The sequence below is a fragment of the Diachasmimorpha longicaudata genome, chromosome 5 (genome assembly GCF_034640455.1).
Source record: "Diachasmimorpha longicaudata isolate KC_UGA_2023 chromosome 5, iyDiaLong2, whole genome shotgun sequence".
NCBI lineage: Eukaryota > Metazoa > Arthropoda > Insecta > Hymenoptera > Braconidae > Diachasmimorpha > Diachasmimorpha longicaudata.
Window position 1 is genome coordinate 120792 of NC_087229.1, and position 14996 is coordinate 135787.

At 37.4% G+C, this 14996-nt stretch overlaps 2 protein-coding genes across 8 annotated transcripts; one reads left to right on the forward strand and one right to left on the reverse strand.

The window, feature by feature from the left end:
• Positions 1 to 28: 28 nt before the first annotated feature.
• On the forward strand, positions 29 to 1259 carry Roh (reduction of Rh1). 3 transcript variants are annotated; one of them, XM_064121582.1, is made up of 3 exons: positions 29 to 179; positions 780 to 956; positions 1062 to 1259. In XM_064121582.1, the coding sequence occupies exons 2-3, from the start codon at positions 785 to 787 to the stop codon at positions 1136 to 1138; spliced, it is 249 nt and encodes an 82-aa protein (XP_063977652.1). In that variant the 5' UTR covers positions 29 to 179; positions 780 to 784; the 3' UTR covers positions 1139 to 1259. The 3 variants fall into 3 exon arrangements, with proteins under 3 accessions (XP_063977652.1, XP_063977654.1, XP_063977655.1); XM_064121584.1 differs by having other exon boundaries at positions 162 to 251; XM_064121585.1 differs by lacking the exon at positions 29 to 179 and adding an exon at positions 285 to 619.
• On the reverse strand, positions 1260 to 13616 carry LOC135162760 (bromodomain adjacent to zinc finger domain protein 1A). Of its 5 annotated transcripts, none has more exons than XM_064121568.1 (8): positions 12746 to 13615; positions 11425 to 11639; positions 8781 to 9986; positions 7406 to 7919; positions 5502 to 6960; positions 4433 to 4549; positions 3539 to 3860; positions 1260 to 2155 (listed from the first exon to the last, which is right to left on the reverse strand). In XM_064121568.1, the coding sequence occupies exons 1-8, from the start codon at positions 12995 to 12997 to the stop codon at positions 1993 to 1995; spliced, it is 4248 nt and encodes a 1415-aa protein (XP_063977638.1). In that variant the 5' UTR covers positions 12998 to 13615; the 3' UTR covers positions 1260 to 1992. The 5 variants fall into 5 exon arrangements, with proteins under 5 accessions (XP_063977638.1, XP_063977637.1, XP_063977642.1 ...); XM_064121567.1 differs by having other exon boundaries at positions 1260 to 2167; XM_064121572.1 differs by lacking the exon at positions 12746 to 13615 and adding an exon at positions 11889 to 12031 and having other exon boundaries at positions 1260 to 2167.
• Positions 13617 to 14996: the final 1380 nt, after the last annotated feature.

Sequence of the window (14996 nt, forward strand, 5' to 3'; positions counted from 1 at the left end):
GGGGTATCTCCAGGGGGTGCTGAGGTCTCAGACCGGATGTACCAAGCGCTCTTCGATATACATCGAAGCTCGTACAAATCGATTGTGGATGAACTAGCTCTTTATATAACCAAGTCGAGGGAATTGGAAATCCTCACCCAAAGTAAAAAAGTTCTCGTGACGTTTGGAACAGTAATCAGGTATTTATGGACATCATAAGGAAGTATATATCACTTGGAGATAATTTTGTTGCATAGAGCCATTAATCGAGGGTGAGAAAGACCTGCGACGTTGGTTGTCGTTGGTTTTTAACGACAACAGCCAATGTCAAATTTTCATTTCTTTGAGTTTAAGATACTTCATTAATTAGCCCTTGATTTTTCATTTTTTAAGTGACTCTGACTTTTTTTAAATTCATGTGTAACCATGTTTTGGAATAAAAGATCATTTTCCGTGGTTTTGATGGCCATTTTTATGGTGATAGTCAACATGGTTAATACACCATTTCCCAAGGAACGTTGGGTACATGAATTTCAAAAGTGTACAAGCATTATTAAAGAAGTTAGTTAATACTGACGTTCAAATTAATGAGGAAATTGAAAACATGAAGAACTTCAAACGCTGACTGTCACCATTTTTAGTGGGTCAATCTTATTATTCATAATAATAATTATTTAATATTATTCTCTTGCAGTTAACAAGAATTACTGGACTAGCATGATCTTTCGCTTGATTGAATTGTTTGGTGACTCTGAGACTTTGTTTATTTATTTATCTCAAACATTTTTTCATTTATTTAGCCAACATGGCTGACGGACAAGTCTCCAAGGAACGTTACATGAAGTTCCCGTACACAACGACAGCAAAGATTTACTTCTTTCCGTTCAAACATCACTGGAAACACGCATGGTTCACCAAATGGTGGTGTTACGGGATCATTTTAAGTCTACCGGTCATGTGGAAGATCACCCGTCTTGGTGAGTATTTTTCAAATGTTTATGATTTATGGTATTTTTGAAGAAATTCCATTTCTTCAAAAAAGTGTATCACTTAACCTTCAACTAATACGATAAATTTTTCAGTGAACTCTCCTGAGAACGTCGAGAAGTGGCGTGAGATCAGACGAAAGGAATTCTATGGCGATGATAGTCACCACTAATCCCAAATTAGGTGTTTAAAAAAAATCGAAAATTATGTAGAAATCTTTTCATCTGGTGAATTGAATCGTGATCGACACCTTGTAAATCACTGCTAATAAACAATTTAAAGTATCGAAAATATTTTAAATACAATATCATTTATTATCAATGTTTAATTGTAAAAAACATACGATATTACAGAGCTCATCAGTATCTCTTTAAATCGGTCATAATTATTATTTTTATACCCTAACAATAGGTCCAGCCTCAAATGATGGATGTTTTGAGAGCGTAATTTGTCAGATTAAGTGCGAAACTCAACTCAATAATCAGCAATATACCACACAGAAATAATTTTCTATTATTTAGAAGTCCTAAGTACTCAATATTATTTAGATTAAATTACAGGTCATTTTTCGTCAACTTCCTCCACAAAAAATCTCCCACTGGTGCTAAATCCTCTCAAGATTGAATAATCCATACAATAAATAAGAAAAAAAAAAAATGAGAATATGTTCATTTCCTAAATGGGCATGAAATGAAAAGAACAAATATGCATTTTTTCTAACCTAAAAAGACTAATAAGAACACTGCAGTGTTGTACTGGCTCCAGTAATCTCCTCATCGACATAAAAAATATTCAGTATAATATTTAATACTGGGCGCTGGTGCCTTCTCAGATACTCGTGAGTATTCGATAATGTCAGGAATGTGAACAACACACACCAGTATTATCTTGATCATTGTTTTATAACAAAATAAAGTACAATTATCTCGGATCTATTATTGAAAAATTTTTTGTCTATTTTGCAATGAAAAATAGAGGGCACGAGTCAAGTGTAATTTATTATAAGTGCAGAGTTCAGCTCTCCTTTCAACTCTCGCCATTGATAGGTAGATGCCCATTGGACGAGGTCTTCTGAGCTGGATCTTCCTTGAACTTCTTTGCAGGCGGTGGTCGAACGGACTCTTCGCTGTAGTTGAATCCCATCTCTCGGGCTCTTTTCTCAAAGTACTTGGAGAGTCTCATTCCAGCTCTGTAAACGTAACTGTTATTTGAGGGGGTGCACGACTGTTGCTTGCGACGAACGAATTCAATCGTTCGGAGGCCAAAGATTCATTCCTTTCGATTTGTTGGAGAGATTTATCCGGGTTTCATGATTTTTAGAGGTTTGCACATAGATTTCTAGTAAATTTCAAGTCTAAAAACAAATAATCTCTATATAATAATTAGACTGACATCAAAGTTGGAGAGAAAGGAGAAATCAGGTATATAAATAGAGAGTTTTTTAAATCAATTCCCAAGCTATATCATAATTAATTCATCAATTAGCAGTGAAACGTAAGTATTAACCTTCATCAATGAATTATAGTGGGATTCTTTGAACATACACTATCACGTGCAATTTCAAAATGTCAAATTTTAAGGTTTATCCATCAAGCTTATAGAGCTACAGAACAAGTATTTTTCAAGTATCAATCATGATAAAAAACAATCCAGTAGCCAAGTGGTAAAACGAGATAAGTGACTTTTAACTATTGATTTGTTTCTGATGAATGTCTCGAAATCCAGAGAAGATGGCAAAATTTTTAATTGTAACGTTTTTTATCACGAAAATTCTTTTATCACGCAATCTCTCTTAAATTCAGAGTTATTGCTCAAAAATAAGACTCAATTCTAATAGAATTAAAATTAGAAAGAAAAAATTTCTTAGGGTTCCCAAGTAGGTGCCAAGGCACTATTACTATAGACAATTGATTTTTTTTTTGTGATTGGCCCAAATAGCATTATATCGTGACTAGTAATCCGGCGTTTGTGCATGCAAATCGTTTATAGTAAGTTAAAGATTACGATTTAAAACCCCTTGTTATAACTTGAAGGTTATGAATTTAAATAGCTTTAAAAAAGTAGTTGCAATATGATCTCATTTCACTTTGAGTAGCTTTTCACGTATTCAAATGGAGGGTCAGGGGTAATATTTTTTTTTTTTAATTATTTGGGATAGAAACCGCGTCATTCAACACAACCAAAAAAAGTTAAATCGAATGACGATCTTTTTTCTCGAGAAGTTAATTACAAAAAGTTGATAAATTTTCATAATTAAGAACAGTTAGAATGGAATATATTGATATAGATAATTTTTTTATAAAGACTGCCGAGCAACAACAATCTTAATAAAAAAAGTGATGGAGTCAAGTTTTAAACTCTCACCTCTCTTTCTAGCTCATTCGAAAAATTGACTGCCTGACCCCCCGTTCCCGATAAATCTCTCTGCCAAATCCAGGGGCCCCATCATTTCATGCAAATTTAATGGAACAAAATCGAAAGATCCAGGAGATCCCAAGAGAAAAATGTGAAAATCTCTGGCATCCGAACCTGACCTCCCCTTTTCCCCAGCCTCAAAAAGCCTTCAACTCACTTGTAAACAGCACTGTGATCTGCATTGTACGTATGACAATTATCAAATATAAGTAGACAGTCAGCGAAGAATAAGTGTGAATCATGCTCGTAAACTCCACCCTCAAGTTTCCCCTTGATTGTGCCAAAATCCATGGGTTTCTTGATAAACTCGTAGTAATCAGGTACTTCATCAGTTCTAACGGGTGATAAGAATGGCCAGGAGTCTCTGTGATGCATCACATCATTTAGAAGATCGTGAAGTGTCTTATCTTGAACAGCAGCCGCTCTCTTCGTTGCTCTGCGAGTCTGTCTCTGCTCCACCTCTTCTGAAGCACTCCCATCTATACAACAAAATCATTTCATCAAATAGTGATAATTTGAGGTAGTTTTACTGCCACATTTTGGTTTTTAGAAGTCATTAGAAGCGTGAAGATCAAATGCCTAAAGTTAAATAAATCGTAAAGTGGAAAAAACACGTGAGAAGATGAATCTTTTCATTGAATTATTTAGATATTTCGATAACAAACTGGATTTCAGATTAAAAAAAACGTGGTCAAAACATGTGTTGAAGGGAATTAAATTTCCTAAAAAAAAATATCTCATGGCTCATCGTTAGCCGTATAATGCCTACTCTATTTACAAATTCCAAATTTATAAAAAGGTGGTAAATCGACTCCTAGAGTTTTATCCTCTTCACGCCAGCGATGTTAATGTCAATCAATAATACAGAGTTATTTTCAACTCGTGTCGGACAATTAATGGTTTATGGAGCAATACTCAAGGACAGTGTCAACATTAAGCCAAATCCCAAATGAGAAACAAATAATTCCAAGACTAGGATGATTACACAAGCGACTAATGGTGGAAAGGAATGATAATGAGCTATTATTTCTGTTCTCTCAAAGATACAGACCGTCCCACCAGTTGGAGGATTCTGTACTGAGGAGGCTCTTGGCGAAACCATGGATCCGGAATCGTGCAGCTGCTGCACACTGTCTCTCCGTTTCCCTTTCACGCTCGCGGCCTTTCACTGATAAACAATATTTCATCGAAAAACACTAAGAATCCTGTTCGCTAATTTCGAGGAACTATTCTACATACTTCATTGCTTCCAATGCATAGAGCCACTCAAATTCAAAAGGAATTAAAAGGAAAAAACCGAGATTATCTGCAGTTGTTCTGCAGTACGAAGGCTGTGATAGGGTAAATGACCCAACAAATAGGGGGTTCTGGGAAAGCTGAGGTTCTTCCAAGGATTGAAAATTTTTCAGCGGTAAACTAGATAAACGCTAGAGGAGGATGTGCAAAGAAAAATATATCACTTTTAATGAAAACGGAATTTCCAGGGAAAAAGTGTAGATATAGATCCTTGAAAAATTTAATCAAACAAATTTAACTGATCGATTTGTGAGGTTGTATCAGGCATTGAGGGTTTATTGTTGATATTTTCTCATTTTTCATGTTTTTTACTGCCAAATAGAGAAGCACTGTAATCAGTCAATTAACGATTTCCTTAATTTTCATGGGAAATAATGTAGAGTAGTCGGTAAAGCAAAAATGCGAAGTTTGGAGGTCATGCCCGATTTTCTCAAAGAATTTTAAAAAATTGTTCACAAATTTAGAATTTTTCCTATTTACGGCTTATTCAATAAAATATAGAACCGCCTATCTGTACGGTGGCCCCTATGTATTGCGTAATTTATTCTATTTTGAAAACTAATGAATTTGTTTGAAAACGCCATTGGAGTATTTTTTAAAAAATTGAATTTCCGTTATTCTCTGAATGTTCTGGAGCATCATCCACTTTTTTCATTCATTCGAAATCATCTAGAATTTCAGTAGATGATAATCGTAAGTGGATACGATTTTTTCGCCAAAATGACACATTGTAACGCTAGACATCCCTCCTTAAAACTTAATTGGTAGTCACTTCAATTCCCTCACCCCAAAACCCATTCTCCCCCCAATGGGCCCAAACCTACCAAATTTAGTAGCATTCTTCTTGAGGTTCTTGCATTCATGGCAGAGCCAGCGCCCCCTGGGCGCCCTGGACATGGGCGGTTCGACGCAATCCAAGTGGAACAACTTATTACAAATATCGCAACCAAAGAGGCTACCAGTGCTGTTGCACTGACTGCAGGTCTCCATTTTCTTCATCTTTCCAAAATGACTATCACTGACGTCCTCGTCCTCCCTCTTCACCTCGACCTCCATCTCCTCGTCTTTGATTATCTCCTCCTCGTCCTCCTCATCGAACTTCTTCCGCTTCCTGGTCTTGGCCTTGGGCTTGACCTCCTTCGGTTTGCAATTAACGCAGAACCAGTCCCCCTCAGGCACACTATTGAGCTTCGGTTTTAAACAGTACAAATGCTGTCCCTTATTGCACCCATCACATAAAAGCATGTGCTCAGCGTCCTTGCACTTTCTGCATATTCTGCAACGAGCATTGAGAGCACTCCTACCCCAGGCTATGCTCCCCTCCAAGGTATTAAGATGTAAAAACAATTGGGACCAACTGGTCGAGGCTAACAACGATAGCTCCCACTTGTCCCTCATCTCCTCGCATGAGTATTTTTTGTCCTTCTCATCATTCCCCAGGGGTCTCTTCAGGTACTTAGGCTCAACAGCGTGAAACAGTTGGAGAATAGTCAAGGCCATTTGTCTGATGTTCGCCTGTTGTCTGGCATCGGGCAGCACCTCGTCATCAGCTGGGGGCCCAAGGTACTTCCCCGGATCTCTGTAAGTCTTGCCACTGGCTCCTAACTCAGAGTCAGGTGTCCCAGGACGACTGTTCCTACTTTCATTTTTAATTTTATCAATAGCTGTCGTCAATCCTGGAGAATCAACTCCGGTAGCACCCACTTCCTTCCTCCAGGCGTCCCTGTCTTTCACCTTTAATGATCCCAGGCATCCAGCCTTCACCTTGTCCTCGAGATCCAACACGTAGTCCCTCAGGGTCAATTCCATAACCTCGTCTATAGGCACATCTGGCAGGAAATTGAGGTTTGTGCTATCCTGCTTAGATTTCCGGGATTTGTTGGTGGAGTTATTGTTATTTGAGGGAGAAAAGACATCGGGATTCAGTTTGTGTTTTGGGCAGTTGATGAGTGCCATCGAGATGCTCTCGCTCTCCTGGATGAGGTTATTTCGTAGATCGCCTTCACGAATTCCTCGAATTGAAAGACCATTTATGAGGTCCTCGATTTCCTCCTGACGACCAAAAAAACTCCATTTGGAACGGGTACTGGACTGGTGTACGGGACAGTCTTTGTCACCTGTGCATGCCAGCAGGGCTCGTCTGACGTCCGAGTCTTTTCGAGGGGATTTTAAACCGTTTTTATCTTTTTTTTCGAAAGTCACGGTTTTTTTCTTTTTTGATTTATTGAAATCGTTCTCCTTGTTGTCACTTTTTTCATCCTCGAATTTGCTTCTGAGGTATATCTAAAGGAATGCATATTTATTTATTTATAAATAAAAAAATTTATTATATAATTATAATTTTACTAATGAATTCATCATTTAAAAAAGTTTGAAATATCCTCGGAACTTGATGAGTTTCAGGACACATGTCAGAGAAACGTTGGGAAGAAAACTAAATCCTAAAAAAAAAGTTGCTTTGAAATTTATTGAAGAATCCAAGAATCTCAGATGTATCACACAGTTATTAGACAAAAACGTACTGGTAGTTAAGAAAATCTTGCCTTTTGCCCCGAGAAAACTTAATATTTTTCAAATGACTGAATTTACGAAAAAATCTCGCAAGAACTTGTTTGCTGAAATTAAATTATTCCCACAAAGTCTAACTCGCTTATTTTGTTAAACTCAATAGTTTTGTAAATACTGAATTTTTTCTCGGAAAAATGAATAGAAAAAGTTGAGTACAAACCTCTGCGGATGCTTTGTCCTGTAGTTGTGGTACATAATTAGTTCCCCCCTCGATACAGCCGCCCGGATACTCCTCATTATCCTCGACAAAAATCCCAGGCACCGACAACAGCCTCCAGTACCTCCTAAAGGCCCTGTCCATCCCCAAGAGCAACATCATTCCATCGTCCTTAGCAGCTTGCCTGAGTTCCCCCAGTCTTTCCTCATACTCCTCCCTCTTCTTCTCTTCCTCCCTGCTTCCCCTTGTCTTCTTGGGTCTCTCATCGATCTCATCAATGAGCTTGCCACTCTCCTTTTCCTCCTTCATCCTCTCCCTTTCCTCCTTCATCTTCTCCCTCTCCTCTTTCTCTTTTTTTTGTTCAGCCACAATGAACGACTTCAACTCTCTTCTCGCCTGATGCAACTTGTCGTATCTCTCCTCGATAACATCTCTGATTGAGGCAAATGTCAACAGCTGATTGATTAGGCAAGTCACCACGATGAGCCTGTCCTGGAGTTCAAACTCACAAACAGACCTGCAAAAAATATTATCAATTATTGAAATATGAGTTCAAGCAAATAAAGAAATCTCAAAAAGGTAACTGTTTGATAAAATATCCTTCATCATCACTAGGAAAGTAGGTCTTTGATAGGGGAGGAGTGCGTGGTTGCCTACAGACGAACTATTTCTACAAAGGAAAAATTCTAACTGAGAAAATGTAGAGTAAAAAATGAGATTTATGACTAAAGATGACACGGTCCTTGTTTAGCCTTAAATGGCATGTTAGAAAAATCAGTTGACGAGTTTTTGTACGACAATGGAGAAGTCTCCTCTTTAGCCTCCGCGATTTTTTTGTTGTGTAAAGAGAGGAACCGTTCTTGGCTTTTATAGTTTTCTATTTAATTTCGGTTCTGTTGATGATACTGTGAGCAGTTTTGTGATTCGTGTGAGGTATAATATTACGGAGTAAAAAAACTTTAAAATAATAATATTGATGTATCAAAAGTATGAAACTTTAAAATTATAAGATATGTAAAAATGAAATGAAAATTATCAAGTCGTTAATTTTTCAAAAATTCTAATCGATGACACTCTATTTAATACCCATCCAAGATATTCAAATTCTCAGATGATCATTATGCAGTTACTATTTAAAAAATATTATATCATAAAGAATCAAAGACTATCGAGTAAATATGTAACACGACAACAACCTTAATGTTTAAAAATAGTTCTTTGCAATTTGATGACATCTAATTCCTTATAGTTTTTTTATTTTAATAATAAAATAAAAAAAAAATAAAAATTTTTGAGAAATTAAAAATTATGATTTACTCATAAATAAATATCCAATATATTTATAAATGAATAAACAATGAAATAAATCTCATCACACCTGTGTCCAAGAGTCCTGAGAATCCTCGCCTGCATGATCCTAAGTCCCAAAGCTGGATCATCATGATTGGTGTACCCTCCCCTCTGTGAGTACCGCCATTTAGAGGCAACTTCGCTGATTCTACCCCCAGAAGAGAGTAGATGTTGCCTGAGTATTTCACTGACAGTAACATGATCGAGTGCTACCTCTGACAATTGACATCCGTGATGTGTCTGAGACCAGGTAGAAGCAAGAGTAGCCAGCTTAACAGCTTCAGCCATGGAAGAAACTCCATGATCCATAGACGCCTCAGCAAGTCCCTCAGCAGAATTCGCCTCATGTATCTCGTCCTCCTCCTCCGCCTGATGTTTGAAAATATTGGCCAACAGCAGTTGCAGAAGGTCCGACCAAGGGCCCGACGTCTCCTTCAGTAGGAGAGCCTTCTCTAGAACGTCAAAGGTCACGCCACCAGGAAAATATGACAAGATCTCCAGCTCCTCGTGAAAAAAGTGAAGAAACTCCATGATCATGACAAAATCCCCGAAATTGGCGTCAGGAATGCGACAGTTGACTGGTGTTGGGTCTGGGATAGGCCTAAGGTCCTCGCATTCGAGGTCCTCCCGAGGTTTCTGCCAATCTCTAAGGTACGCCGAAAAGGCCGCCAGCTTCAGCCTCTCCTCTTTCTTTTTCTCGCGTTTGAGGAGACGTTCTGCCTTCTTCTTGGCTTTCTGCTCCTCAGCCTTTGCCTTTTGATCCTCCTTGTATTTTCCGTTGAGCCTGGGCCCCTTGGGGCCCCTTTTTTTCACAATGTGATTGTTCTCCACAGGCTTGGATGGCTTGAAAGCATCCTGTGTAGACTTGGAGGGGTTCGAGGTGAGGAATTTGTCGAGGGTTCCCTGCTTTTGCTTCATGACAACAGGACGCTTTGGCAAATTTGAAAAGTCCGGAATGGGCCCCGCGAAGATCGAGTCAAAACGGACTTTTGGAATGCCATACTTCTGCTGGATCTCGTCCTTGACGATCCAGATACCATTCGGCGCCTGCTGGCATAGCATTCGAAGAAAGATTTTGTTGCGCTCGCGGGCGTACAGCTGCTTCTTTCGTCGGATTTGGGAGGCTTCTACTATCATCAGCTGGCTCACATCACTCTCGCCCCAATCAAGTTGTTCTACCTCGTAGCGGAAGAGCTGGGCTGGGGGGTGGTAGTGACGCTCCTGGGAGCTTTGTCTGGAAGGCAACGAGAGGAAGTTTTCATTGACGAACTTTATTTCTGAGAATATTCGTTAGTCTGAGTTTATCTAATTGTTAATGGCGAATAAAAAAATATAAGGAAATTATATATGCGCATATTATTTATATAAATACGATGTGTAGTGACGTAACCAATCGAGATGAGTTGACTTATCTCCAATTTTGCATTCTGATGAATATCTAACTACCGGCTATCATCAAAAAAGACGAGGAATTACAGTATTTAAATAACTTTTGTAGGAAAATACATATCGTACTTGGATGTATTAGAAAGGTCAGGAAGGAGAAACAAAGAGAGACTAAGAGGAGCCAATGGAAAAGAAAGAAGAACATTTGTAACGTCAAAAGAAATGAACTGAATGCTGAATACAAAATATAAATTTTACAAAAATCTCCATGAAAATTCTGTCATTATATCTAGATTTCCAACTGGTTATTAATAATTAAGAGTGAAAGTAGATTAAATCAAGGAATTATTGCCGATATCTTAATATTCACATTTTTTTGTAAATTGCTGATTAATTGTTAGTCGGTTATAAGTACTATCGTTATTTGATGACTCAAAAATTTTCATAGCCGTACGCCTTTTCTTTAAATTATTGTTAAAGTTTTGTGAATTTCACTTTAGTCAATTACATCAACAGTTTTTTCGAAATTTTTAACTTGAAAGAACTTGAAGAATGAGAAGATATTGGCAATAGTTGTTTCATCTATTGTACTACTTCATTGAATTTGATAATTTCAAACAGAATCTGAAGAAAAATTGGACTTTTAGTCAATTTTTAATGAAGATCCAGTTTTTCCTTAAATAATCGAATAGATATTTCTATAATGACAAGAGTCATCAGAATTTTTCCTCAGAGACGAATAAATTTTTTCAAATGTAATGGTACCATTCTCGTTTCTTAAATTAATATTTGTCATTCTGTTTAAGAAAAATGTGATAATTCTTCAAAACTGATGGGTTTGTTGGACAAATTATGTATTTAAAACGCAAAACCATCAAAAAATCTAAACAAAAATTCATTGTTCTTTCTGTAAATTCGCAGATATCTCCACAAAACTAATTTTAAATGATATTAAATTGACAGTTTCCATTATTCACTAGTTATTTTTAACCACACAAATCTAATTGAAATATCTAAAGTCACGATCAAATATGATTATTTCTTTTCCACAAATTCCCAGAGAGAAAGTCTATTGTCATGATTGATTCACGACTTCCGCAGTTTCTGTTTTTATTTAATTGTTTTCTCTGGAAAGAATCAAATCTACCTCAAATAGTTGATATGTTTAAACTGTACAATATAATATAATTAATCAAATTAACGTAAACGAGAATGGTCGACAAGTATTTGTAAAGAATATCAAGCATGATGTGCCTTGAAGTAATATTAAATAAATAACGACATACTTTGGATTCTCCTTCAAATACCCCTTGATTTGTTCGTCAGTGGGTTCAATAACCTGGAGCACATGGCACTCACACCAAGAATCCTCCGTGAAGCTTGCCTCCACCATTTCCCCGATGAAATACCTGTCTCTCGCATACTGGTACACATCCTCGATCATTTCGTTGAACGAAGTCCTGTTGGTTTTGGTCGCCAAATACAAAATGGGAATTCTCAACTGAAATTTATTAAAAACAGTTGATATTAATAAATTGATTTTTTTCATCTCTTCTGAATTCCAAAAGCTAGGATGAGACCTACAAATTGAACCTCAACCGACAAATGCTAATTTAATCATTGAAAAAATCAAATAATTTTGAAAAATACATAATTTTTATAAAAAATGCATTTGATTGTAGGTTCTAGGCTTTCGCGGCCGGGGTGTAATATAAATGCATTTGATTGTTAAATAATTTTATTATTATACTCCTTTTTGTTTGCTTATCTGCTTCTCATGAAAACAAATGACTCTGCTTCCCCTGAGACTGAAGGATAGACTTTAAGTGAGACAACTGTATTAAACAAACACCCTAACAATTCGCCCTTGACAATCGGAGGGTCTATCATCTTCTGTAGATCAAAAATTAAAAATTATACAGTAGAATAAAATAAATAGCCAACATAAATTTTTTTTTTAACAAAATCATTCTCAGATAGTTGTCAATTTTTTTCATTACCTAATTCAAGAGACGAAAAAAACATAAAAACTGATCCCTTATATCACCAACATCTTCTGATTGGCCAATACGATTTCAATAAATAATCTGCCATTTGAAACCTGGAGTTGTGAAAAATATTTTAAAAAATTACAATTTAACGATTTTGTTCTTCGCTCTCTTATATTATCATTGACATTCCATCAGTCTTCCTAGCATTTGCTTACTCATCTAGAGCGCTTAAAAACCCCGTAGACATATTCCTGATGCCCGCAACAAGACCTCGAATTATTCCAATCAAAAACATTTACTAAAAACAATTTTTCCATTCTTTCCAGATCTTTGTTCTTCATCTCATGGAAGGCCAATCAAAGAAATTAAAATCGACATCCTCAAGCCCTCAGCATCCTCCAACTAACTAAGCAACTCATCTCTTAATTTGAAATTTAGTAAAAATATCGTATAAGTATTCTACAATTTAACTCCATTGATTTGATTCTCCACAATATGATGATTGTGGAGAATCAAACTACGACTTTCCCTCTTGATCTAGTGCAGATAAAGGTGGATAGTGCCATCCGACTAGCAAATAGCCCCAGGTCCTGAACCCCAGACCTCAAAAAATTACCTCCATGGGAAACTCCTTGAGACTAGCCTTAGCATTCTCTTCACAAGCGAGTGCCTCCTCATACGTCATATTAGTCTTTCCCGTGATACTGCACGACCAAATGGTGGAGTTGCACAGTATGATTCTCTCGCAGTATTCATTATAATCTTTGAAAACTTCATTAGTAACTTCACAGTGAAAAACCTCATCATCGTCCCTGTAGTCCGATGATACATGAAGACGTTGAAACGGCTTTTTCCTCAACCACGGCATTGTCAATGAATTTTTTTACTCAATAACTAAAAGACAGTTGTCGTTTTCAAACAACCTGGAATACTCTCAATTGCGTGATGACGCTCTAACGCTCCTTTCTGGCAGCACGAGAGCCAGTAGCCAGACGAGTGGTTAAAATCAACCAACCAAAGCCCTCCTGGCACAGCCGATACCGTTCTGTCCGAAATTTACATTATATCCAATTGAACAAGCCCGTTCCCGTGCCTCCCACACCCCCTATCACGAGGCTCACTAGCTCTTTTCAACTTCACTAGCTCCTTCAGGGGATGTTAAACAGGGTTAGTCACTCGTATACGACATTTCAGCGGTTTAAACCACCCTTTTGCAGCTGCACTTTTGTTTTTTAAAGGACTTTGTAGGTTGGCTCAGGTACGACACATGATTGCGCGCTTTTTTTCGCCAATTGTCGAAGCTTTTCCCTATTATCCGGATATACTCGTGAAGGATTAAGAGTCGGGGTAAGTGGGAATGAGTTCGCTGGCGATGATGGAACGGGGTAAAAGATTCTCTTCGGTAGAAAACCACCTGGTGTTGAAATAACGGCGCATGAAACTAAGAAACTCTCTTCGTGGCTGAGTACACGGTACTGAATCGTGCACAAATGCCGGATGTCGTTTGTGGGTGGGGGAAACAGGGGAGACAACTGCTGGGAATAAAAGCGAGTTTTTTTTTTATTGTTTGGAGATTTATTTGAGTTTTTCTGGCAAGGTTGTGAATTTTTTGTCTTTTGTAGGCGAAGCTATTTTTTTCAATTTAAAAGAAAGGGTTTTGAGAGTGATCAGCAGCACAGAAATGGGTGAGCAAGGGGGGGGGGTAACAAATGGTGGGCAGTTGGTAGGAAGGCGGGAAAGTTCGGATGGGAGTGAAATTTTAGCGGGAATCGATGACTTCCCGCTCATTTTGGAGGGAAGGGGAAGCCGAGAAAATTGATGGAGAATTTCAACGGATATATAGAAAGAAAAAAATGTTTCTTGAAAAAAGATTAATTTGGCAAAAGTTGGCATAAAGTAAATATAAGGTTAGGTATTTCATGGTCCAAGAAAAGCGTCAAATTGATGTGAATAGACGAGTTATTTAGAGTGAGGAAAGGCAAGGATCATTGAAAAATGAGTTGAAATGCAATATATCGAAATAAGTCTATTCTAATGGCAGAAAAAGCAAGATGTAATCTTTCAAATGAGTTCAAAGTCCCAATCAGGAATTGTCGAGGTTAATTCAAATGTTAACAACACAAGAGAAACGTTCACTAAAATTATAGAGCAGCCAGCCAACCAGTGTCAAATGGAAAACGAAGCATGTGACCGATGCGATTCGACACAAGTGATTGGAGCGATATTTTACCGTTTATCGTTATTATTTCCTTCATTCCTACCAATTCGATTTTAAAAATGAAAAGGTAGATATTTGCGATGTGAGTTACTTGTAGTACTAACATTCGCCCGGTGCTCTTACAAAGCTCTTATATATTTAACCTATTAGTAAGATGAACTTTAACAAAACAATAAATTTTGTAACAACTAGCCGACGGATTGCGCCCATTCGACGTCTGATACTTTCATGTCATAAGAGCTATGATCATACTAAATTGCAACTGGCTATCCCGATTTTTCATCAAATTATTGAATCCATGTTGGTCATTATTACCTCGCACATCACTCCTATTGGTGTATCGATAGTTACTTCAAATTGTCAATTGTTGTGAGGTTAATAGTACAATTTAGGAAAGTTATGTGGTTTAGGTGAGGGTCAAATGAACTCTAGGATCGTCTGAGTTGGTCAAAATGGATGTCTACCCTCTTTGGTGTTAGGAGTCAAATGGTCCTCTTTGATGTGTCGTGAGAGCTGTACCTCGGTCGGTAAGAGTACTCAGTGCAATACAGGGAGAGCCGGGTTCCAAACTACTTTATTTTTTAAACTTTCTCTCAGAATTAAGAAAATATAAATCATAATAAGGTACAATAAAACATGACAAAGATCC

Coding starts and splice junctions, on each gene's coding strand:
- Roh (XM_064121582.1), top strand. CDS start 785: ATGGCTGACGGACAAGTCTCCAAGGAACGTTACATGAAGTTCCCGTAC. Junction 957..1,061: donor GTGGAAGATCACCCGTCTTG/GTGAGTATTTTT, acceptor TAAATTTTTCAG/TGAACTCTCCTGAGAACGTC.
- LOC135162760 (XM_064121567.1), bottom strand. CDS start 12,997: ATGCCGTGGTTGAGGAAAAAGCCGTTTCAACGTCTTCATGTATCATCG. Junction 11,640..12,745: donor TCAAGGAGTTTCCCATGGAG/GTAATTTTTTGA, acceptor AATAAATTTCAG/TTGAGAATTCCCATTTTGTA. Junction 9,987..11,424: donor TATTTGAAGGAGAATCCAAA/GTATGTCGTTAT, acceptor GTTGCCTTCCAG/ACAAAGCTCCCAGGAGCGTC.